Source organism: Anser anser (genome assembly GCF_964211835.1).
Source record: "Anser anser genome assembly, chromosome: 9".
Lineage (NCBI taxonomy): Eukaryota > Metazoa > Chordata > Aves > Anseriformes > Anatidae > Anser > Anser anser.
This window is the reverse complement of record NC_139729.1, coordinates 23,342,612-23,367,550: the sequence shown is the minus strand read 5'-3', so window position 1 is coordinate 23,367,550 and position 24,939 is coordinate 23,342,612. Positions and strand designations below refer to the sequence as shown.

Sequence of the window (24,939 nt, the reverse complement as noted above, 5' to 3'; positions counted from 1 at the left end):
GGATGGTTATCTGGATGGATCCTTCCTACGGTGCAGCAAGGCACCTAAGTGGGGAGCATGGGCTTATGAGCCACACTGGTGTTGTCATCTGGGGAGCAAACTTAGATGAGGGGAGAGCAACCTTCCCGTGCTCTTCATTCCCAAGTCAAAATAGACCATCAAAGGAAAGCAAAATTCTGACTCAGAATGCAGTTACAGTAAGTTGAAAAGCCAGAAATGCACTGATGTTGAACACAGCACACACATTCCTGTGGTTATTTCCTTGTGAAACAGTCTGAGAAAACAAAAAAGACTGTGATGATATTAACCATATTAACCCTGCAAAGACAGGTTACTGGCTTTGCAAGTAAGTCTGAGAATCCAGGAGTGCCTGATGCTCACACCACTAAGCCCACTGGGCTGTATGGCCTTCCTTATGGTGAGAATATATAGCAGTCATATGAGTTTCTTGCTGAACACTTTTAAAAGGTATCTCTTGGCCTCTGGTAGAAACACCATTGCAGGAGACACTTGCTGCCTCATTATTACAATGGCCTTCCCAAAATCCTGCTCACCTTAAGTTTAAACTTTCTCTTTATCTCTGGAAATAGGAGTTTCCACAGAAAACGAATGTCAAAAGCATGAAGAAATACGTGCAGGAGAGAGAAAAGGATAAGAAACAAAGAGGAAGCTGAAGTCAAGCTCAGTGGTGACATAGCTACATCTCCAGCCGTGTGATGACAGACAGGTAAGCTGGCGCCTCTGCAGAGGTAAAACAGATCAGGATGGAGAAAGGCAACTTTCCAACCTTACCTTCTGTGCTGCGTGCAAACCTGTTAAATACCAGACCCATAAAAACCTAAAGATAATGGAAAACTGGAATTAGAGGCATAAAGTCGTTTGGCAGAAGATAATTTTCAAGAACAGTAATACCAGGAGTGGTGATATCTCTGACTGCGGGTTGTTGGATTGCAACATTTTCCCTGTTCCGGTTAGTCCTGATAGGAACTGAAAAGAGGTGGATGAAACCCGGTGACTTTGCCCTGCTGGACTCATTTCACTTAATGATTATTGCTCAATGTGATCAGAGAGAAAACATAAATGACACTTTCTTCACTTAGGGGAAATGAAACTTCAGATGCATAGGATAATTTAAAGCACCTATAGGTACTCTTCTGCATAATTGTAAGCGATTCATTTTCAGCTGGTGAAAACTGGAGACCTCTGGCAGACTTTTGCTAGCAAAACTCAGTGGATCTGCCTGAGCTCGTACCATTTCCCAAGGTTTATTTTTCATTACTCTGTAGTAATGATGCCGATGCCTCATTTGCAGCTGCTCCCGAAGAGCCCAGCTGCCCGGCTGGGTGAGAATGCAGGCAGGATGCCGCGGCCAGCTGCCTTCCTCCTCAGCTGTGAGCACCGGCTGTCTTCCCTGCTGGAAGCACTGCTCCTTCACCGGTCTCTTCAATTATTTCAGGGAAGCAAGCCTAGCAGTAAGGCCAAGCAGATAAAGGAGAGCAGCCCTGTGTTCTGTCCTTCGCTGATTCATTTATTGGTCCTGGGGAAAGCACCGAGTAGGAATGTTTTGTTCTCACCTGCCTGCACTGCAGTGACCTCACCTTCCTGCCTGCTGGGAAGGGTATGGTAAAATCCCATTTATGTCTGGCTTTTTTTTTTTTTTTTCAATTTAGCAGACTGTAGATAAGGTCCTAACATGCCAATATCTTTGTCACCTAATTTCTTCCTTTCCAAACAGCGAAGTCCCCTCAGCTCCTGTGAGGGGTATGGTATTTCCAGAGGGTTCCCAACGCTGCCAAGCCGGCAGCAACTTCAGTGTTGTAGGAACAGTCGAGGAAGAAAACATCAGGGACAGGAACCTGCTTCAGTAGTGCAAGTGCCAGCTCGCGACAGTGTGTTTATGCATTAAAAGCCCTGCCCGAACAAACACTGCTGACACTGAGGTGAACTGCTCACTCGTGTGGTGCCCGGCCTAGGTGGGCTGCAGAAAGCACACCAGGTGAAACAGCAGCGAGCAGCCGAGTGCCAAGCTGATCCCACATCCAGGGGTTTCGCTGCTGCCAGTCTGCAGAGCAGCCGAGGGGCTTGTGAGGCTGAAGGCCAGGTGCTTTGTTCAAATTTATCACCGCTTCCTGCAAGCCTAGATGAGAAAACGCCCTCATTGTTCTGTCAAGATCAAGGAGCTTTGGCACTCAGGCAAGAGCTGCTGAGAGAAACTAGAAGTGACGGTGGAATTCCCCCAGCCCTATCTGTGGTAAACAACCTCTCCTCTGCCCGGGCCTGGCACGGCTCGGGGAGAGGCTTGTGCTGCAGCTGCCAGGTCCTGGAGGCAGGAGAGCTCAGCACTGCTGGTCTCCAGCGCTTGCTGCTGTTGTTGCTTTTTAAACTTCCCTTCTTCCCATGCCGTGATGAGTCCAGGATCCCGAGACAGACAGCGATGTTACTCACTGGAAGGATTAGGTATTAACAGGAAAAGCACCTTCTGCCTTAACTTGTTTTTCGTCTGGAAAACTGAGAAAATTTGTTACTGAGCCTGGCACACATTAGCTTTTAATGATTTCTGTGCCTCACCTTGTTTAGAAAGGCAGTTTTGCTCCCAGTTGCAGCTCTGGACACTGAGTTACACTGGGTCAAGCCGAGGTAGATGCCTGCAAGTGGAGTCCTGTCAACACAGACGAATTGGAGCTGAGTTAACCCAGTTGCCCTTCATTGATTACAAGTGAGTAAACAAGTCTGTTGTGGAAATCTTAGGAGGAAGAGCATCCAGCTGAGTTGGCTCTTCTGGGTTAATATGCAAATAGTAAACGACTTGGTCTTCACAGCTCAGGAGATAACTGCCTGAGCAGGCAGAAAGCAGAATAACCTCTGCTGAGTATAAAGATGCATTTCAAAGTGACACTGAGAAATGAGTTAAAGTTGGAATTTACATTTGGAAGCGAAGGCTCCGAGAACTGGGATGAGTGGCTGATGTAAGTAAGCATGTGCCTCTGCCTCGAGGTGACGGGTTAGCAGATCTTTAAGATCTTGCTCAAACTCAGAAACTCCCTTGGAAACTCAATCAGCCCAAGAAATCAAGAAGTTGGCACTCCTTAAAGTAGAAGGCCTAAGCCAAAATTCATGTCAACTGCATCATTTTAGTCTGAGTAAAAGGAATATTGCAAACCAAGAGTCAGCCTGTAATCTTTAATGAAGTGGTTCTAGGTTTGTACCATTGCAACAGATGTAGTGCATATATGCATACATAAAAGAATATATGCATATAATTTTTAATATGTAGTTCCTTACAGTGTTTAAAAATAATACACTGATTCAAGCTGAAAGTCTCTCTTTCACCAGTGTCCGCATCGCTCAGGGTGAGCCCTGAAATTTTCACTTCTGTAGCCTGGTTGTTGATGTTCAGAACTCTGCTGTGGTGTTGGATAACAACATCCAGTGGAGTCATGTCTGTGCCCAAAGAGGGTCCTTATGTGCAAGGTGCCCTGCCTACATGCACTGGGCATTATCCGATAAATCCACGATGTGCTGATTAATTTTTTCAGCATATTTTTTTGGGGGGCAGGAGGGTGAGTGGTGAAAATCCATAGGCAGATGCTGAATGTACGCAGCTCCTTTACAAAGCCATTCCTACATTGCAGTGCTTTACAACCCACAGCACGTTTGCATGGAGGGAATGAAAATGCTGGAGCAGATGATGCGACAGCTGCAAAAAGAATGCAGTGTGCATGTGGCTGGATGGTGAAAAACATCAAAGGTAACTCATCTGATCACTAAAATAACTGGCAGCTGCAGGTGCCAGGGCTGCTTTGGAAGCAGGCTTCTGCTCCAGTGTGCAGCAGAGGGTGCATGAGACCAGCAACCATGGCCTTGTACTTGCAACCAGTTGCCTTATATAGCATGAAGGAGCAAAAACACAGGGCATGAGAGCAGAAATAGCCCCATTTCCCCAGCTATTACCCCCCAGCAACCATTTACAGGGGCACTCACATCTCTCCATAGATTTCAGAGATTCTGCTGTGCCTCCTTTCCATGCATCTGTCACTGATAAAGACAGATGTATATGCTGGCAATTGAAAGTCCTAAAAATGCAGCACTATACAACTACACAGCTGCATCCTTGGAGCAGCAAGGCAGACTCTCCCGTTGGTGCACGCACTCACCCCTTCAGATCTGCAGAATAGGAACATGCACAGGTGCCTACAAAATTGAATGTGAGACCCAAATTAACTGCACATGCCCTTACCAGCTTGCAAATCTGAACTAATAGCAACTAGGGCTGAAAAAAACCCTTATGGTGTGCCAAAGACTGAAAGTGTATCATGCTGAAATAGAAAAATGGCTCTATGTTTTTGTTTTTGTCTCTCCCTCCCCCCCCCTCCCCAGGAAATCTGAGTAATCTCAGATTGGTGTGAATTTTATGCCTTGTCCGTGTGTGAATTCATAAATAAGGGCCTGGGCTGCCACGAAAGTTTTGGCACAATTCCTGCTATAATGCTTTCATTTCTGTATTTTGTTTTTAAAACAAGCTGGACCTTTTCAAGAGTCTTTGTTTTAAATGCTCCCTCTGCTGGCTATTGTGTAAATTACATCTTAAGTGAAAATAAAACTGCTAAAGAAATTACTAGGCTAATAGCAAAAATTCCTTGTCTTTATTCCTCCACCACACTCTGAATCCAACATCTCAAATCCCATATATTCAACTGAGTATACTGCACCTATCCCGATACTGCCATGGTGTTTGTGGGAGAGCTTATTTTCTATGACATCAATTATTGCTGTTTTAAATCGCCTGATATAAAATATGCTCTCTCCTTTAATGAACTCCTCCTGTATCCCTAGACTGTCTTATAATTTTAAGTGTCATGGCTTGTTGAAATTCTGCCTCAAAAAAGAACAATTGGCTGTGGTGGAAAGATTTAGTGTTGGCTTGTTATAGAAAACCAGGAGTAATTAAAAATATAAATTTCTGTAAAAGCAGTTTTAAAGGAGATACTGCAGGATTTTTTTTTCTTTTTCCTGTCTTCATGTTGAATAGCTGATAAATGCTTTAAAATGCTGCAGAAAATCATGGTGAAAAATTATTAAATTTACATTAGGAGTGAAAGGTAAGAGATGCTTACGATGTGCTGCCAACTATTTAAACATTTATGAAATAAATAAATGCCATTGGACTAGTGCCAGAAGAATAAATAAAAGCAAGCAGAAAACACGTGCCTCTCCTGGGGGTGAACAAAATAATGCCTAGTCCTGCTTGAAAGAGGTTTCTCAGTGTGAAGCAAGGAGCAGGGAGCAGACAGGAAGGATCCGAGTGAAGGGCATGGTCAGTGGGATGCCAAGGGGCTGATTTCCGTGGCAGATTAACAGCATTGGATTGTATGGACTGGCCTTGTAAACGCAGCGTTGATGGACATTTGTGTCTTTAGACCACCTCCTGCTGGTTTAAATAGAAGCTTCTAAGTCTCTTGAAGTATTCTTATTTTTTCCCCCCAGTACTTTTTTTTCAGCAGGACAAAAGTGTTATGTTCTGTGAAAGTCACAGTACCCTGCTGGACAAAATAGCAAACCTGCACATTACGATAATTTAAAAGTAAGGTTGCTGTGACCATTAATAAATGAGAGAGCAGGGGAAGAAAACAGGTAAGAATTCAGAAAGAAAAAATGTGAAAGCAAGGTAAATAGGAATGAAAATGGAACTGGGATAAAATTGATTTCAAACATTAATATATGAGCATGTAAAATTCTGTTTACAGAATGAAGAACATGAGCTCAGCTGTCTATCTTGAAAGAGAGAGGAACAGCACTTGTGCAGGCATTGTCCTTTTTTCAACATAAGCAAATGTGGTCAGCATTAATCATTTGGGAGCAATCAAGTCAGGGAAGGTCACATTCACAGACCATGGATACACCAGCAAGGTTTCCTGCTTTGAAAACAACCACCCTGTCTTTGATTCAGCATTTTTTTACAGGAACTCGGAGATCTCCCATTTTGTTTCACTCATTTCTACTAATTGAAAACTCAAATTAGAAGCGTTGCACATCTGGGAAAAAAAAGTCAGACATATTTCCACTTTATTTGTTCTTCAATTTGATAGCACATTTGAACCACACTTGCTACTTAGATCTTACAAGATCTTTCCCCTGTAATGGGAAAGAAGAAAAAAAAAAAACAAACCCAAAAAAGTCACACTTAAGTTACTAAATGCATTCATATCACATATGTTGTACTTTGTATTCTTGAACATCATAAATAAGAGAACATTAAACCAGTTTCTTTAAAAACAAAACAAAACAAACATTATTACAGGTCATAGCAGCTTAAAAGGCTTACGTCAGGTTAATCTACTTCTAATAGTTTTAATTGAAAAAGTTTCTCAGAATGTATTAAGAGATTAAAAACTGATGCACCTAATCAAAAAATAGAGAGGCCCAAACAGTACAAAACAATGTTTTAAAGATAAATAATTTATTTTTAGTTTGTAGGACTTAAAATCCACAATGGCCTTTCTGCTTTGGCTTGGATGCAATTTTGCAGTTACTTAGATGAAGGTCAGGAAATTCTAGTTGCTAGTGATTTTTATGAAACATCTTTAATTAGGTCTGGGTTTTCAGAAATGCTCAACTCCCATTCTTTAAGATGTTCTAAGCTAGACAGACAAAAACTTTATTTATTCCTGTCAGTATCAGTCAAAACTACTGGGGACCTGCTAATATATTTCCAATGAAATAGGATTCAAATGAGTGTAGCTTCTGTTATGCAGGCTTTTTCTTTAAAGCCTACATTTGAATGCTTTGATATTCTTGCAATGGACAGTTGAATTTTAATTGTAGGAAGGGGAAGGAAAAAAAACAAAATAGCTATCTTCTAAAAGCAGTTAGCCATACTCATTTAATGAATTTAATGAAAAAGGAAGTAGACCAATTTATTGAGCATCTTCTTTTAGAAGACCAACTTTTCACTCTACATAGGTGAAGTATGGTTAGGAGTATTTCTGAGTCTGATTCTAGAACATGTAAGGTGCTCTGAACTGCTTTGTGAAACAACTAAGGAATGAAGGTGCTACGTACACCCAAGCAAACACTTGTAAGATGAAGAGTATTAAAAAAAAAAAAAGAATAAAGCTATTGTAACATGCATTAATCTTAATCTCTTGCTTGCAGGCACCAGATCTCTGTAAGGCCTGCTGGCCCTGCTGAGCTGAGCCAGTGCTCTGTTGGGGTGAGCTTGCAGCAGTTCAGCTGGAAGCAGTGCTGAACTTCTAGCTCCAGGCACAGTGATCGCCTGCACAGGAGAACAAAGTAAGAGGAAAGATGAGAATGTGACTAATGCTTACTTCAAGGTTTACGCTTAATTTCAATCAAGCATCTTGTGTGGCTACATACCAAAAGGTCTTTTTATAGCTGTAACTCAGACCTCTTTTTGTATGTAATGGGAAATGCCACGTATCTTTGCAGCTATTTTGTAGTTAACTATATATCTGCATGATAAAGTAATCATGGTATTTTGATGGAACTAATTAATACTGTAACATCTCATCCAAGTTGTGCTACCATCGTGGATGTCACATCAAGCTGGTGATGACTTAGTGAATACATTCAATCCAGTTATATACTTACTACCACTTCTTGTGCCAAGACTTTAATGTGCTTCAGTGCATGAAGGAAATACACAGCCAACTCCAGGAATATATATTTCAGCTCTCCATTTCATTTCAGTGAAAAAAAAGGTAGTGGTTATACCATAGCTTCATAGCAGATATTTATAAATTAGCTATAAACAAATGCTGATCTAAAGCACTGCAGACAGGTAACTTAGTTATTATAGAACTGATAGGAATAGTAACCATTTTTTTCCCAGTACTCCAACGACTACCTTTTAATGACTGCAGGCTGAAATAAAATTATACCTTTTCTGACATAGCCTTATTGTAAGGGGGAAAGTCAGGAATAAGCCTATTGTTACAGCTCAGTGTAAAAGATATATTTTGACTCAGACATGGTCTAAAGCCAAGTAATTGGAGCTGTTTGCATACAGTGGATTGGATACGAGTACAGGCCCCTTTTCAAGATCAGTAATTTGTCTTTTTGAATAGACATAACTTTAGTTGATATCTGTTGTAGGTGTAAATTGTATCTACTGGACTTGTGTTTATGGGAAAGGGAAGAAGAGGTTTAAATCCGTAAGAATGTTTAAATTCTTCTGCAGTGTTAATTGTATATATTGGCCAAAGTTTATCCTGATTTGAATTGACACTTGGCTGCTCTAATTCCACCAAGTCTTTGTAACAATCTAAATAGAAAAAGAATCTGGGCCACTGTTGAAAAAGCTTTGGCTTGTGACCTCCGTGTGAACTCATGCTCAGAAATTAGTTTTGGCCTGTGTGACTGAGTCTACATTGAGGCCTTGTCTCATTAATACATACAGCCATATTAACAAGCTGGTGTTTTTAGGAAGCAATGATTCAGCAAAGTCATACTCTTATTTAATTTATATATCAGTGAAAGCGAGCTGTTCTGTATATACCTTAAGTTACAGAAGGTAGCCTGATTTACTTTTTTTTAAATTAACTTTTCAGAAATGATCTCATGAAATCGTCTTTGTCAAGATTTCCTACAGCTGAGAACCCTTACCTTACTGTACTTTCACACAAGCCAGGAGATTAATCAGTTACCCTCACAGGGGGGACAGTCTAGCAGCACCGCCAGCCATGGGGAAGACTGCTCTGAGCCAGCTGTTAAAGACTGATGGAAAGTCAGAAGCCAAGGGATCTGTTCAGTGCATGCCAGTCAGTAACATATCCATGTCCTTCACTAACGTCTGTGAATTCAGTTTCACAATCCTTTGTGAGGTAGGAAACGACTACTCCCTGTCTTTGACTACTCCCTGTTTGCAGAAAGAAGAAAGTGAGGCACAAGGAGATTACGTTGATCTCCTTGGGTCCTACAGGAAGTCTGCAGTAAAGCTGACGATGAATTTAATCCCCTGGTTTAGTCATGGGACAGCCACCCTCTCTTTGCCTAGAAAGGCTGGGCATGACATTTTGGTGCAGCCTCCACCTCTGCAATCAGTAAACATCCTGGAAAAAAAGTACATTTACACTGTTGCAAGTGGTTTCACTTCACTGTCCTGTCTCTCTGATTTTTAAAGAGCGGCTCAAACTGGACAGATGTGCTGCACAATAGCTAGATCACGCTATCTGGCATTTTAGGTACAGTCTACAAGACAAACAAGCTATAGCAGCAAAGCTCCAATGTAAATCTCCAGTATAGACTAGAGCCCACTTCTATTTGTCCGATTCCCTCCTTCAAGGAAGGATGAAATACAACAAATGCCATAAGCACAAAAGAAAGTCAATGAACAAAAACTTCTACTATTAATTACAAACTTTAGTGCAAACCACACAGCAGATTATTTTTAGTATGCTCAGTATTTTCTGTAAGGAGGTTATAAACTGAGGCTATAAAAGCTGACAGTCATAATCTTCAGCCATGTAGTCATCTCTGAAGCTCCCATAATGAACCCAGATTCTTCAGGTACACATTTTATCCTCCATGTTTGTATGAATGCTATGATTATTTTTTTAAAATTGAAAATGTTTTGCTCTGTGCATTTATAAATAACTAGAAGACCATAAAGACCAAATTCCAAAGCTGAGTTATGTTAGACAAGTCTCTTAGCCAAGCATCATCTTAACTATTTTTTTTTAATTTAAGAGCCATTTGTCTATTTGCCTAGAAGTCACCATCTAAATCCATCCCTGACATCCAAATGCATGGTTCCACTGTCAAAGGTGAGAGTGCTCACACTTTCTTTCCCACCAGCAAGTACTCAACACTGTTGAAAATTACTTCTCCCTTTTATATATTCAAACAGAGATGTAAGCATTCGACTTTATCTGGCATCATTTTACAGTTGTGGCCCTTGTGCCTAATTAAGGTTCAAAGCTTGAAAGTTTCAAAGCTTGAAAGTTTCAGCCAGTTAAGAATGAGCCAGTTAAGAATGCAACAGGAATGCTGATCTCCTTGCTCAACATTTGTTTACGTTCGACAAGTTATCTGAAAAGAAAAAAAATCCTGAAATCTGAAGAAATATTTCACAAAATACTTTGCTGGGCAAGGTCAATTGAGCTAGTAAATGCTACAGATAGTCTGCAGCCCCCCCCCGATGCAGCTGAATGGATGAAGTCAGAATTTGGAAAAGTGCACTTTTTCATTCTTTGATCTTTTGCAAGAACAGACACCAGAGTTGAGCACCCTGTATCTTCTAGAGACTCTCTCCTCAGAGGTTTTCATCCAGCCATTTTATATAGCTGTTTCTAGTCTGAATTCCTGCAGAGAAATCAGTAGGCCATATCGTGAATATCATACAGCCATGAAAGCAGTCATCGAAGTGATCGAGTGTGACTTCCACGCCAGCATTCTCTAACCGCTTGGCATACATCACGCCATCATCTCTCAGGACGTCATTCTCACAAGTCAGGATGTAAGTCTTTGGCTGCAGCTGCAAAGTTTCGTTTTCTGCAAGCAGTGGGACTGCTCGTACATCAAGGAGCGCTGGTATCTCCTCGATTATTTCAGCCTTGCCTGTGGTTTGTACTACAGGCTTGTAGTTCTTTTTGAATGACGAAGGCAGTAGAGATGTCCAGTTCAGACGTCCTCTGTAAGAGAGTGCTTGACCAACATCAAGAGCAGTGTGGTTGTTAATCAGCAGTGAGTGAGCCAAGTCATGATTACCATTGAAGTAGTCTATCCAATAGTTGATCATGACGTAACGGGGAAGAACAGGCATATTCATATTCTGCTGATATGAAGGGGTATTGAAGTCAAATGCCTGAAGGACTGGATAAATTAAGGCCTGCAGTTTTGGTCTGATGGTCAAATGCTCATCTTTGCTAAGCTGCAGGAAGAACATAGAATAAAATAAAGATTACGAAAGAAAATAAGCATTACAATATCAACCCTGAACTTCACTCAAACAACCATTTGAAAACTTGTAGGCCAAACTCTGTTCTTATGCAACGCCTCTGGTGAAGAATGATCCTCTTTTGCCTGAAATACAGCCTTATCTTTTTATTTTCTTTTAATGATGGTCATTCAGGACAGTTTTAGTACCGTTACCAACAGAAAATCAGTAGCAGACATTTACTGAAGTGTATAAGGAAAGTGTAAACTGGTATTCTCTAACACACCATTTGAACTATTCGCAGATGGACTTCTTGAGTCAATGTAGCTATCCAAGGTTTTAATAGCTTTTCATGATTCCACAGCTTCCACAATTGTAGCTTTTTCTTTGAGCTTTTGCAAACTGTTGGCATCCAGTTTTCTCTAGCAAAAGGCTCACTGTGTGCAGAAACACCTTTGTGGTGGACTTGAACCTAACATCTGCATTTGATTTGAGCCTACAAGGTTGGCATTTGAAACCCCCTGATTCTTTTAGTGAAAGAATCAGTAAACACTTGTTTTGCTTCACCTTCTACTCAAGATACAAAGATCCGTGTATCTCATCTTGTCTTTCTCTTTCAGGCTGAAGAATCTCAGCGCATTTAACCTCTCCCTGAAACAGTCCTACATCATTGATTTAACTGTGCATCATGGAAATGAGTTATCAATGCTGTTTCCAAAACATGGCTCTATCATGTTTATCAGTCCTCAAGATGAAGACTTCTAGTGCAATTGTGCTTTATTAATTTTCCCCCTAATTCAATATTGCAAGGTTGTCATGATAATTAGTTGCCTGGGCAGGGTATGTTCTTTATCATCACCAATGGTTATTGGCAATATAAAAAAGCTAATAATAATATTTCACTCAACCATGAATAATACTATTACTTGCCCCAGGCTGCCTTTAAAATCTTTAGTAGATTAAATTCAGATTATGTTTAAACTAGAGATACACAAAAGAAATTTCCTTAATTGTCTTCCTGGAGCATTTCACAATTTAAAGAAGAGTTAAGCTTCACGTATTATATTTTTTGTCCTTCATTAGTATTTGAAAGAAATAACAATCTATTTTCTATGACAAGCATCTGAAAATAAGAAGCTAAATTGATAAATCATGCATGTAGCTAGTTACCTACTTAGGTAAATAAAGAATTCCTCAGCAAAAGAGTTTAAAAAAAATCATTTAGATACTTGCTCTTAAACTTAGTCCCATAACAACTCATAACTGTAGTAAGACATTGCAAGCTACGTGCAATATGCAATTGATTCATTTTTCTTCTGTAGTGTGGTAAGATGCTTTCTTTCAATAGAGAGCTACCACTCTGTCTCTAACACTGGCACATCATTTCATGATGATGCAGCATAAAGAACCTGTCTACCTATATGCACCACTAAATTAGGGATTGTTATAGCATAAAACATAACAGACACTGGATGTTACCTGCTGACACACAGCAGCAGCCAAATTTCCTCCTGCACTATCACCAGAAATTGCGATTCGATTTGGGTCAACTGAATACTCAGCTAAGACATCAGGCTGCAAAAAATGCTTTGTAGCACGAAGAGCATCATGGAATTGCTCAGGGAAGCACACCTCTGGTACCAGCCTGTATCTACAAAAGAAGAGGTAAGAGACAATTATTACCTTTAATGTACTTCTCTCTCATGATTAATAGATGCTATCTGAATGGCAAATAATTATTTCATTAAGATAAATACTATGGGAAAAAATGAGGTGTGTAGTACTTAATCTTTTAATTAACGCTCTAATTCTGAAAGATTTACAAGAACCTATTAGATATGAATAACACCAAGATGCTATAATATCATGCAGCACTTTCTTGGGATTTCCCAACAGAGCATTTCATCATGTTATAAAAATGAATGAATATTAGAACAACCCTTGGTGAGGGAGTCATTACTGTTGGCCTGTTTTTGATCACAACTCCGCACCTTAACTGCTATGACAGAATAAGTAATATACGCCCAACAGATTCAGCTGAGACAAGCATCTCAGCAGTTCTGTTTCCCAAATTTTTTCTACGCTCAGGAGAGGATGAACGTTGCTGTATCTCTTAGCTTTGTACCAGGAAGCGAACAATAGCCAGGAAGTGAAGTAATACCAATTTGGGGTAATGCAGCAGGTTGAATAATTCATCTCCTTTATCAAGGAGAGAAGCAGGAATATATACTTTTCACAGACTGAAGCACACACAGATTAAACAGTCTGCCTACAAACAGACAGCAGCCGAATTCTATTTACTACATTTTCTCAGTTTCTAAATAACAGTGCAGGAGAAATCAGTTCATAATTTACTCAGTCATTTGTAATGTAAGAGTTGTTACCAGGCCTCATGGTGCAAAGAACGTCTTTCCACTTGTAGCTTTTTGTATTCTTAACAGATTTCACATGTTCTTATTGATCAATAATATTTTGAGAGAATGTTTTTATTGTCAGCTTGACAAGCCTAAATCTTTGCATAAGTGTCTTAGCTCAAAGTGAAGAAAAAGGCTTGACACTGTCAAAAGCATTTTATTTTGCCTTAACTTCTGCCAAACAAAATCCTGTTTTCTGGTTCAAAACATTTTCTTTGGAATCTAAGCTAAAAAAATTCTACATGTAAAATAAATTTTAAGCTTAATTTACATGAATCGTTTCCAACTTCAGATCTGTCCTGCTTTCAGAAAGCAATCTATATATTGCATCAACTACAAAGGAACATGAGAGGGGCCTTTGGGAACGCCTTGCAGAACTGAGTAACATTGTGTATAGATCATGAAAGCGAGATGTGCAATTAAACCAATGAAAAAAATCAAATTAGACTTCAGTAATGGAGGATAAATGCCTTGATTGAAAGATATAATGGCTAAGGAGAAGAGACAAACAATAACTGAGAAACAGCCACCAGAAAAGGAATAGCAAAGAACTTTTCAAAACTGTGATTGTTATTTGTATGCTTTTTTTAAAACAGTTTTTCTACTAATAAACAAAGAAGTAAAAAAGCAACCCCTTAACGTACACTAGAATGAGTATTGAATCAGTAGCACCAACTCCATATAATTAAATCGTAATTAGATCACAGAGCTTGGTGCGTAATTGACTGCAAGTCAGAAACTTGAGTAGTTAAATTAAGTGATTGGCTTTGCAAAAGAAAATATTGAAATTGACAAGAAGGATGGGCGAAGTACCAATCAAGTTGGAGTCATCTAAGTAATGCAGTTAGCTAGTTGAGAGGTTTGTTTACCTTGGAATTGTTCAGCTAGTAAAAAAAAAGGCAACCCTGCTTCTCTGTTGTCTAGCACCCAGGCAGTCTCCTGCTCTTGAGTGGAGTACAGTGCTTACACGGGAACAGTGGGCAATTGAGGGAACAGCAGGAACTGCCAGACTTCTGTGTATTTTGGTTAATGAGCAGTGGTAAATGATTTGCTAATTTTTATGTTGCAGACCCTTGCTCAGTGGGACTTAGAAAACGTGTTTTTGTTTTTAATGTATTATATACTTTCCATTAAGGGTGGAATAATTCACTCTTGCTCTGTGTGGGGTCAGAGAGATGCAGTTCAGCCTTCCTTCAGGTATATACCATGCCTAAACTGCTTGTCAAAAAAAAAGAGCAACAGAATTATAATGTAAGTCATTTGAGTGATCTCTGGTTTTAGATGCACTCCTTACATACAGGTATATTTGCAAAATACACTAAAACTTGCACTTCAGTTTCTGTCCAACTGATTAAAATGCTACTCTTTTCCCACATTTCTGCCTTCTGAAATGGTTCCTAAAATAATTAGAAATTCAAATGAACTTTTGATTCCATTCTAATTTGTTGTCATTCTAAAAGGATAAAAATATCAGCCTGGTAAAGAGAATTATTGTCCAAGGTAAAGTCTTCTACAAAAGTCAGTAACAAGGAAAAAGCTAGAAGAACTACGTTACGTATTTCTAAAAACCTTAAAGTTATTTTATCGATTTTAGATTACTCACTCAACTGAAACAACCACAGCATTGAGAGATTCAGCCATGATTCTGCAGAGGTTGTTATAAAGGCTTGTTCCTGGAATGAAAGGACAGCATTAGGGACATGAAAGTCCATTTATGGCAGTATTTCACAAAGCCATACGTAAGCCTTCCCAGAAAATAAAGGTATCATACAAATAGAAGCAAAGTAAATGAGATCAGCTTGCAACAGATGAAGTTCCAAATGCACATTCTAGCAGAAGGAACATAATTCATGCCTTGAAAAGATCTGCAGCCTAATGCTTTCTTTCTCATCTGTTTCTTGGTGACTTGGAGCACGTCATTTCATCCGCCTATCACAATTCTCACAACTGGGCAAAATTCAAGGTACCCGGTGGCTTGCGGGCATTAGCATCCAGAAACAGTTATTACTGTATGAGTCACTGCTTTTTATTCATGTTATTATACCATCTATTGCTTTGATTCAAATGAGCTGCCCTATTAATGTCAATGAACTACTCATTTAAGGGAGGATTAATCACAGCTATCCTATTTATCAGTGGACTGATTTTCTTTAATTTTATTCCTTTCCAATTATGTAGTTGTTGATTCCTGGTACTATAAAATATACTAGGACACCAAGCGTTTTCTAAAGCATCTAGTCTTAGAATTTAGTATTTGGCTGTGACACTTGTGCCATTAATTTCGGCAACTTGGACTTAAGGATAGCATCTGACATAGCTGAGTTACAGTATTCAAACAAAGCACAGTAATTCAATACAAACTTTTGACACAACAAATCTTATGCAAACTGTTAGAACACAAATGATGTAGACAGGACTAATAAACATCCCTTAGGTAGGCCTAAGAAAACCCACCTCAAAGCCCCATTCCTCTGTAAGAAGAGGAGCAAAATGTTTAGCTGCTATAGGACAAAGAGACTGGGATTTCCAAAGGCATGTGAAAACCAGACTTTAAAATGTATTTAGGACTCCAAATCTCACTTAAGTTATGGTCTAAGTGACTTGCATACATAGTCCAAATGCACTTGATGCAATCTTTTGCATGTTTTAGAACATTTCAGAAAACACCATTGATTTTTTTTTTCTATAGATGAGGCTCTAGATGCTTCAGAACGCACCAGGGCTGTACAGCCTTCGTGTCCTCATGGGAGCAATTAAGCAGGGAAAAGACAGACTCCTGTCAGTTCTTGCTCTTGGCCACAGGGCAGCCATGAGAACCACATCCCTTCTCTTCCCAAGGCTTTTCTCCTGCTGCAAGATGTGGAAGGATCAGTGCTTCACTTGTATAACTACACCTTCCTTTCTCTAATCATGTTTGTGGCTTCCAAGTTAATGTAAATAACGAACTTTCAAGATAGTTTCTGCTAGTGATCACAGCGGTTCCCTAAGGGAGTGGGACTGGAACCCAAGTCTCCCCATCTCCTTTGTCACACTGCCCATTTTCCGTGAGCAGCAGCATGCACTCCCAGGTACATCCCACCAGGAGCCAAACATTAGCAATGCTCTTGCATGCAGTTTTGTTCAGCCCACTCTGTGTAATTTGTTTTGTATACTGTACGTTTTGTCCTCTCATGAGGAAACAAAATTACCCTTTTGGTTCTTTTACAGCCCGTATCCAGATAAAATATACATTTTTGCAGTGTGTCAATGGTGTATATATAAATATATTTAAATCCTCCTTCCTTGCATCTGATCGACCAGAGTAGAGACAGTTACTACCTAACTGAGTTAAGTCTTTGCAAAATTGTCATCCCTGGCAGGAAAAACAGCTTTTGGTTATTCCTTCTGGGAGGAAACCATAGGAAAATCCCATTTAGTTACTAGCAGACACATACTTGCACTTGCCAAGGCCCAGCCGCCCCCGTGGATGTAAACAACACTGCGCTTGAGCGTTTCATCTTGTTTTCCAGGAGGTTCGAACACTCTGACTTCCACACCGTCGAAAACAGCATCCGTTATGTTAATGTGTTCAGAAGAGACAGACTTCAGCTTGTCAAACGTACAAATCAAATAGTTCAGAACTATCAGGTGATGGCTGAGTCTCAAATAGTGAATCAGGTGACACTAGAAAAAAAAAGAAAGGAGATTTCTGTTACTTCAGAGCATATCATGTTACGATACACTGATGTTTAATGCAACTTTCTTCAAAAGGCAGCTCCTCCATGAAAAACACATATAGGTTCTTAGAATATTCATCAGAAAATGAATGATTATCAAAGACCCGTAATGCTTTTACAGCTGTATTAAAAGAAAACCCTGTCCATAAAAGATTCTCTGTTGTCATAATAAATCAAACCATGAGCACTATGCAGATCAAGGCAAGTGTGAACGAGAACTAAGATCCTTGCCTTTGAAAGACACCCCCAAAAGAGACAAACTTGACCAGCAGATTCCACTGTTGGACTTATGAAGCTCCTCAGACCAGTGCCAGTAGAGGGCAATACCACACAGTCAATATTTTTGTGGTAGTAAGGTACAAAATAAAATATTTCTCTTGTTCCACTGCAAGACTTAAGTCTTTCCATTTCCAAATAAAGAAAGTTTCCAAATTAAGAAAGCTCTCAGTGATTGCAAAGGCATTTAAAAACACAAATGATCTCACACAAATACAGTGCTTATTTACTGGCTTGTCCTGTATTTGCCTGATGAATTGGAAAGCATCTGAAATATCCAAGACGCAGGGCAGGTTTGTGATTTCTTCCTCGGAAACTAACGTGTATTACTTCTCTTCTGTGGGTATGTAAAACACTAAGAAAGTAGGGAATGATCTCATCTTTCTGTACGCTTGTGATAGAAGGACAGATTTTCTCTTTTGGCTATCCAGGATTTCATTTATTTATTTTTAATAAAAACCAACTTTGCCCTTAGTAAACCTGTTTCTCTCAGCAAACAGTACTGGGACCTAAGGCACTCCAGCCTAAACCCCTGTGATTTGCTCCCCATGTATGACTTGTGCATCAATTGCTGTATGTACTTGTTCCCATCCCCTAGGTGGTGCAAGAGGGGCAGCAAAGGGCGAGCCAGAGGACTTCTGCGACTCCAATGCAGAGACTGGCCCCTAAAAACAGTAAGTAGCAGGGGTCTTTCCCCTTTTGCAAAGTTATTCCCTACTCTACAGATGAAGAATAGAAATTGGCTAATCAGCTATGCCTTTTGTAAAGCTCTCTGTGTCAAGGCAATGGAATTGGGAGGGACAATGAATGCGTATACCTGATGTACACCTGTGGGACCACAACCATAAGGAAAACCGTCAGCTGTGACCTTTTATTTTATGTACAGATAACAGATGCTTAAAAAAAAAAGTGTATTGTTAGGAGTCAAGAGGCTTGTTTACACACAGCCATTTTACTATTAGTTCTGCTAGTATCACCAGTACAGTGCAAAGCTGCTAGTATGAACTAGAGAAGTCCAACACCAGGGAGAGATCAGTCACCCAGGTACCACCCTAACCACGTTCCCACTGCAGAGAACGGGTTGTTGCTTTAGCTTAACCTATACAAAAACCAAGTGGAAGCCAAGTTAGGTTCCTTGTGACAGACATGATTTTGCAAGTAAGAGTTTTACAGTCTCTTTCTGGCTTATATGATGCATTTACAAGGACAGCCATTTCATTTTCTTGCTTTTTCTTCACTGTACTTCTGGACTACCATTTTCCACAGTCAGTTTCAGTGCTAAGTCTCTTCTTGAGTAAAAGGGACAGCTAATGGCGGCACACCACTGCCTCCAGAGGAAAAAACAAATTCTGAAGCACTCCCTATCAGCTGAGAGGCTTCCTGCATTCAGCAGTGTCCATGCCGAAGAGGATCTGTTCCCTTGGGTCTACAGTCCCCGTTCTTATGTTTTCAATCTGCAATAGTTAGTTTCAATGTAAAAAAAAAAAATAAATCCTAGCTTTCATTTGGGTCAGAAAGACCCTGCATAACCCCACTTCAACTGCAGATTTGTGTGGAAACAGACAAGACTTTGAAATTTTTCCAAAAGACTCTATGACTGCCAAGCACAACGCACTGGTATGTGAGTGGGGAGAGGAATCCACTTCCAAAACAAGAATTTAAAGAAATAACTCTCTTCCTGCTTAGCTTGCGGTAAGGTTACCCTGCTGAGATAGTTTGGTGAGAATCCAAATTTTGAAATGTTAGCTGCTTTATGGATGGATCATCGTTTCTTCCAACAGCAAGGTTTTTCTCTGGGAAAAAAACCAACCAAACAAACAACAAAGTAGCCACCCAGTGGGCAGAAACACGGAATTCCTGAGACTGTATCTTTGAGTTTCTGATTATGCTTTTCTCCCACTGTTATTTAAAAAATTCCCCACAGGAAAACACCATTCGAGCTTGAATGGTGAAGAGTAATACACCTATTAATAATTTGACATGTAACTTATTGAACTGCCACTGATTTACCCAACAGATCTGATCCTCTGTGCACCCTGTGGAGGTTCCCAGGGCAGGTAACCACTGGGAAACAGTTACAGAAACGCTGCCAGGCAAAACAGCACTTCTGTAGATTTTTTCAGTCCAATTTTTTGTAGATTTTTTGCTGCAACAGGCATCCCATTTTAGCTTTCTCCTACTTAAGTTCATGTTCTTTGTAGACAAGATTACCACGTGTTCCCTGGAATCGGAAGTGGTTTATTTCCAAGGCGAGTCACTGCTGTTTACTGACAAGTGTTTTGCCCTGGTTATTAAGCTGCAGAGCACCGTGGCCCTCTGCAGGTTTATCAGATGCTTTTCTTCCTACAATAGAACACCCTTTCCGAGAACCAAAAAACAGTCTGGAAGAGATACCTCGTCCACCAGGGCACAAAAGGAACAGCACTGATTTTTTTTTGTTGACAGGGTCTTTTTGCCAAGCACTTATCAGGCAGATTCTTTGGAAGTATATCTAATCCATCAATTTGGTTGTTATTTACAACACATCAGGATTGTGCTTTTTGCTGGCAGAGAGCTAGTCTTATCCAAAGGTCCTACAAACAAAACCCTTATATATATATATATATATATATAAAAGATATTTATGTATTTTTAAACAAATCTCATCATTCTGCAATAGAGCCACTGGCAACAGAGGATGTATTTGGTGGTTGGCAAAGTCTTATCCAGGACTGTGTTGCCACCAGAAGGTCAGAGCTGCCTGTCCTGTTGACTGTGCTTCCCCGGCACCTTTCTGTGTTGGCATTAACAAATGCGAAGCCTTGGAGTATCAGCTTGCTGCACCAGCTGACTACAAACCCAGAAAAAAACAAACAGCAAGCCTCAGCCAGGTCATCGTCACCTTAGTCATAACCCAAGGAAGGAAAAAGGGAATGGGGGAAAAGGACACTCACACTTTTGGCAGCAGCCCACAGGTGGATTGGCTTAAAACAGTTATAAAGAAATGCATTCAGTCATCTCATGTAAGCGACAACTGGTTTGATCTTTGCTAGTATTCATGACTTTACCACCTCTCTCGTGATAGAATGCAGGACTGCTGCAGGCTATCAAATCTAGCACTTGTATGTAGGGAATTACATGTGTGTGGTCAAATGCATACAGAAGAGAGAAGAGGAACAGTGATTTCTCTGGTAAAAAGGGAAAACAGACAGTGCTGTAATAAGAGACAGTGAAAAGGAAGAGAAAGAAGAGGAAGCTACGAAGTTAAAAAAAAAAAAAGAAAAAGAAAAAAAAAGAGGAGTTCCTGTGCCAGCCACAGGCATGGGACATTGTTTAGTTTGGGTCAAAGCCACAAGCCTTCCCATATCATGACCATGTCTTTATGCATCAGCCTGAATAAACACTTCAGGTATCAGGGAAATGTGGCCTGAGAACTTCATGGGACTGACGGGTGGGCTGACACACAGCCGGTGCGCCCAGCTGCTACGGAGCAGCACAGAGCTGCATGGGCAGGAGGGCCCTGGGAGAGGACTAGCAGGGCAGACGAGAATATTTTGCTGCTACTCGAGCCAATTCAGCAAGTAACTACCGTGGGCAGATTGCAGCATGCCTGCTGGCAACATATTGCCCAGTTCTGATTGCAGGTTTTCATTTTGGGGTTGTTGCCTCTCTGATCCATGGCTGCTTTGGTGGTGGTGCGATTTATAATATAATAACGCATCCCAACTCTCCAACGAACCAGGCAAAGCAGCCTCTCCGGCTACAGCCTCCTCTTTCAGCAGGATGTCCCCATAGCCAGGGTTGAGGTAGGGACAACCCACAGATCCCTAATGACTAAGCTGTTTAAGATTAACGCCTTCCTCTAGGTAAATTCTTTGGCAAGGGTCCAGGTACTGAGAGATTTAACTTGGTGCTGAAGAAAACTGTCAAGAAGTGCAGAAGGGAGTTCGGGTTGTGATAAAAAGCAGACGGAATGAACAAAGACCTGTTCTCGAGAGAGGCACCATTACCTCACCTTTCATCACCAATCGGTCCCTAAACTATTAGGATTCTTCTGTTGGTCCTTCACCTGGTAACTTCAGGAAGAATCCCAAATGCTCGCTGCAATCATGCTTACCCCTCCTTCCTTGTACTTTGTATTAGTTATGTACTCTCTAGTACAAAAAATAATGTTTATTTGTGTTGCCAATTTCTATTGAACTCCAATAGCACTCCACACATTAGGGTCGTCTGTCCTCGTGACTCCATTAGCCGACACTGTCCTAAGGACCCCGTGAACCATCCAGCTTCGTGCATATCTGACCTTCAGCCTTGAAATTACCGCAACAGGCTGCATTCAGATGGCACACAAAGGCAGCGTGCCACCGAAGCCAAGCTGCTTCCTTCCCTGTCTTTGCAGCTGGTGAGAGGCCAGGTTCTGCACAGACCTTCCTGGCCTCAGCTGCAATCAGGAACTGGGAGTTGCTGTAGCTGTTTGCATTTTTACAGACAACACTGCTGAGGACTACGCCAAATCTCACTCGTGACTCACCGAGTAACGATGCTGACACTGGGCGACTGAACTTTTTAAAACTTAGCTTCCTACCTTTAAAAGTTGTATCTGCTCCTGAATGACACTATCCTCAGTTTGGGCACCACTTGGCAAAACACACTGCTGTAATGTTTGAGTCTAAAATGCCAACTACAATATCTGTAGATAGCAAACGACTAGCAAAAACAAACAAACCAAAACCAGGCTTATTTCCCTATTTTACTGTGTGCAGAACATATTGTTCCGACTGCATTTTAGGCAGCTTATCCCATGTAAAGGTGTCAGGTTGCACTCTATTTTCTTTTATTTTGCAGAACCATTTCTTAGTGCAGGTGCTTGACTACACAGTATAGAGCGTGTACTATGCCACTGGAATTTTCAGCAACCTCAAACAAGGCACTCCATCTCCTCCCATCTCCCCTGAAGTAAGATTAGCATACTGGTCCCCTTTTGAAGTACGTTTTGAAACCTACTTACAGAAACTGCCGTGTAAGCATTACATGTTTTTAGCCATGTGATAATACATAAACACTCATGGAAGTGTTTTGCTCTGATTCAGGGCACTGAGTCAGTCCCAAGCCTGTAAAAAAAAATTTAATAGCTTACTGGGACGAAACTCTACATAATGATAAGGTTTTGCGTTTAATATACTGAAGAGCAGTGCCAGCCTTAGTATGTTTTGGTGGCAGTGATTGTTAAAGTGAGAAAACAAACACATTGTTATCCCTAACAAGAAGCTGTCATGCTCAATTGTCAGAGTCTGCACAAATCTATTTCAGAATAACGAAACAATTGTATTTGAAGCACGTGAAGTTTGCTTCATGCTCTTGGAAGAAAGGATTACAGTACACTGCAGAGATTATTTTAAAATAAAAGCCACTTAGTAATGTACTTCTGTCTGCTATCAAACCTACAAAGGAAAGTAATAAATAGCAAGCTGAAAATACATTCTGAAGTAGGTGAAAGTTCAACAATCACATTTACAGCAATGTTAAAGCATTTGGTCTTGCAACCTCCGGTAGACAAAGAAAAGGGAAGCTCAGCTCTACAGCAGGACACGCTTTATTTTATATACACACACTAAAGCTGTCTGACAGCGTAAGTACTCAGGCTTAACTTTTACAATCCTAGCCTCAGCTCACACAGCTCATTCTTAATGGCAGTCACTTATTCCTAACTTCGTGCCATCTCTCAGCGTTGGAAAGACTTCTAAGCGCTTAGAAAGCACCCTCTCTGTCTGTCTGGAAAGAAACGCCCCAAGGTTTACTCGTTGTGCAGTTCAGGGCATCACTAACGCCTCACTGCTGCTTTATGCCTCTGTGCAGAATCCACTCATTCCTCCTTGTGAACTCCATATGGCAGGGACTGTTACTTGTTTAGTGATTTTTCCTTGCTACCTGAGCTCACCTTTCTGAGGCCAGAGATGTAAGTGGTTGTCTAAGAAGTTACAGCTTCCTCCTACCAGAGGTGGGGACAGCCGTGGACACCTCAGCACCGTCTGCCACCAGGCCCAGCTCTATTCCAGCGGCTCCTCTTGGGACAACAGCCTCTGGGATATCCCAGAGGGGGTGCCATGCCCTCCAGCCACTAACCTAGAGACACTAGAATCCATCTCACTATGCCCCACATACCACAAACGAGCAGAACATGTACATAAGCCAACAGCAATATACATATATATAGTCCGTCATATGATTTCCTAAAGATAGCTCTCCTTCAGCTAGAGGTTATGGACTTGGTTCAGGTGTTCCTGGCAGACAGGCTACGACGTGCTCTGTGGGCAGCACGCTGTGGCCATCACTGCCCTTCTGGTTATGCCTTCAAAGAATCCCCTTGAGCTTCTGGTTTAATGGTTACATTTTTTAGATACCAGCACAGAGCAAATGAAGGGCAAACCACAGCTTTTTAAACAGAAACCTTAGGCTATTGCAGGACATGCCTACGTAGTTTCCACGGCACATGAGTATCATGTCTTGAAGGGAAGGTATACAAGCAAGAAGTTTTATTCTTTCATCCCAGAAGCGTGCTTTGATTCAGGGGGATGTTCTGACAAGAACCTGTCCCAGTAGCTCAGCTGAGAGGTCCATCGAGCACTACCCGCCTGCAAAAGCAGCGACCAGAGAAGCTGTCTAGGGAGAGAACACAAGTCTGGGCACCGTCCTCTCGCTTCCGCAGTTATTGTATTAGGAACGCGGGAGGTACATCCCCGCCTTTCGGCATCTATTTATGGGCCCTCCGCCCATTAATTCATTTAATGCCTTTCTGAAGCTGACGATACTCCCATCCGCCCAACGGAGAAGTTTTTGGACATTTTATGCACGACTTAAACTGCCGCTAGGGATAAAAAAAAAATTAAAATACTTTAGCACACGCGGTACCTTACATCAGGCCTGACCATGAGCGACTCATGTCACGACCACCCTAGCAGGGGATCAAGCTCACAGCTGAGGAAGCTTGCGATCGCTGATCTGCGTCAGGTCAGCATGCAAACACCGGCGGAGAGCGAGGGAGAAACCACGAAGTGACCAAACTGTCACGCATGTCCTTCAAGATCTGACGGGAATCCCCCGCATCTTCTTTCCCTTAATGCACTAGCTAACGTATGGAAGTAAAAGCCATTTATTTACAATTCCTTTTTGCCCGCAGGACGGCAGCCAGCCCGCAGCACGCCCCGTAAGCCCCCCAAAAGCCCCCCAGCAGGCGGGGTGCCAGCCCCAGCCGTGCCCGAGGGGCACACACGACCACCGGGGCCAGCCCCGCCGCTGGCCGCCTGCCCCCCGCCGCCCCCGGGGCCCATCCCCGCCGCATCCCCGGGGCCGCCTCACCGTCTGCTGCACGGCGCGGAAGGTGGCGTCCAGCAGCATCAGCTTCCACGCGTCCGACACGGTGCCGGGCAGCGGCAGGTAGATGTAGTAGGCGGACAGGGCGGCCAGCGCCGGCAGCAGCACCCAGGCGGCCCGCATGGCCGCGGAGCCGGCCACCCGGCCGGCCTCCCCCGGCCCTCCCGTGCCCAACCCCGGCCCGGCTCGGCTCCGTTCGGCCCGGCTCGGCCCGGTCCCCGTGTGCCCGCCCCGCGGGTTGCCGCCGGCCTTTGCTCCGCGCCCGCGCAGCCGCCGCCGCCCCGCCCGG

General features: G+C 41.7%; 2 protein-coding genes across 5 annotated transcripts in view; one reads left to right on the top strand and one right to left on the bottom strand.

The window, feature by feature from the left end:
* The window catches only part of LOC310904330 (uncharacterized protein), a 24,521-nt gene extending 18,306 nt beyond the window's left edge, over positions 1-6,215 (top strand). Inside the window, exons 5-6 of one of the 4 annotated variants that reach the window (XR_014588233.1) lie at positions 591-727; positions 1,736-6,215. Coding sequence is in view for 1 of the 4 variants with exons in the window: in XM_083848893.1 (XP_083705019.1) it covers positions 591-655 (65 nt within the window). In the remaining 3 variants the exon portion in view is untranslated. Of the gene's footprint in view, positions 1-590 lie in introns of all 4 variants that reach the window. The other 3 variants (XR_014588234.1, XR_014588235.1, XM_083848893.1) reach the window with 3 other exon arrangements.
* Positions 6,032-24,939, bottom strand: NCEH1 (neutral cholesterol ester hydrolase 1). Its single transcript, XM_083848870.1, has 5 exons — positions 24,636-24,939; positions 16,743-16,971; positions 14,912-14,981; positions 12,374-12,545; positions 6,032-10,888 (listed from the first exon to the last, which is right to left on the bottom strand). The coding sequence occupies exons 1-5, from the start codon at positions 24,771-24,773 to the stop codon at positions 10,271-10,273; spliced, it is 1,227 nt and encodes a 408-aa protein (XP_083704996.1). The 5' UTR covers positions 24,774-24,939; the 3' UTR covers positions 6,032-10,270.

Excerpts from the sequence above, each read along its gene's own strand:
- NCEH1 (XM_083848870.1), bottom strand. The coding sequence starts at position 24,773 with ATGCGGGCCGCCTGGGTGCTGCTGCCGGCGCTGGCCGCCCTGTCCGCC. Across the intron at positions 16,972-24,635 it reads TCCGCGCCGTGCAGCAGACG|TGTCACCTGATTCACTATTT; the intron begins GTGAGGCGGCCC and ends TTTTTTTTCTAG. Across the intron at positions 10,889-12,373 it reads CTGCTGCTGTGTGTCAGCAG|CTTAGCAAAGATGAGCATTT; the intron begins GTAACATCCAGT and ends TTCTTCCTGCAG.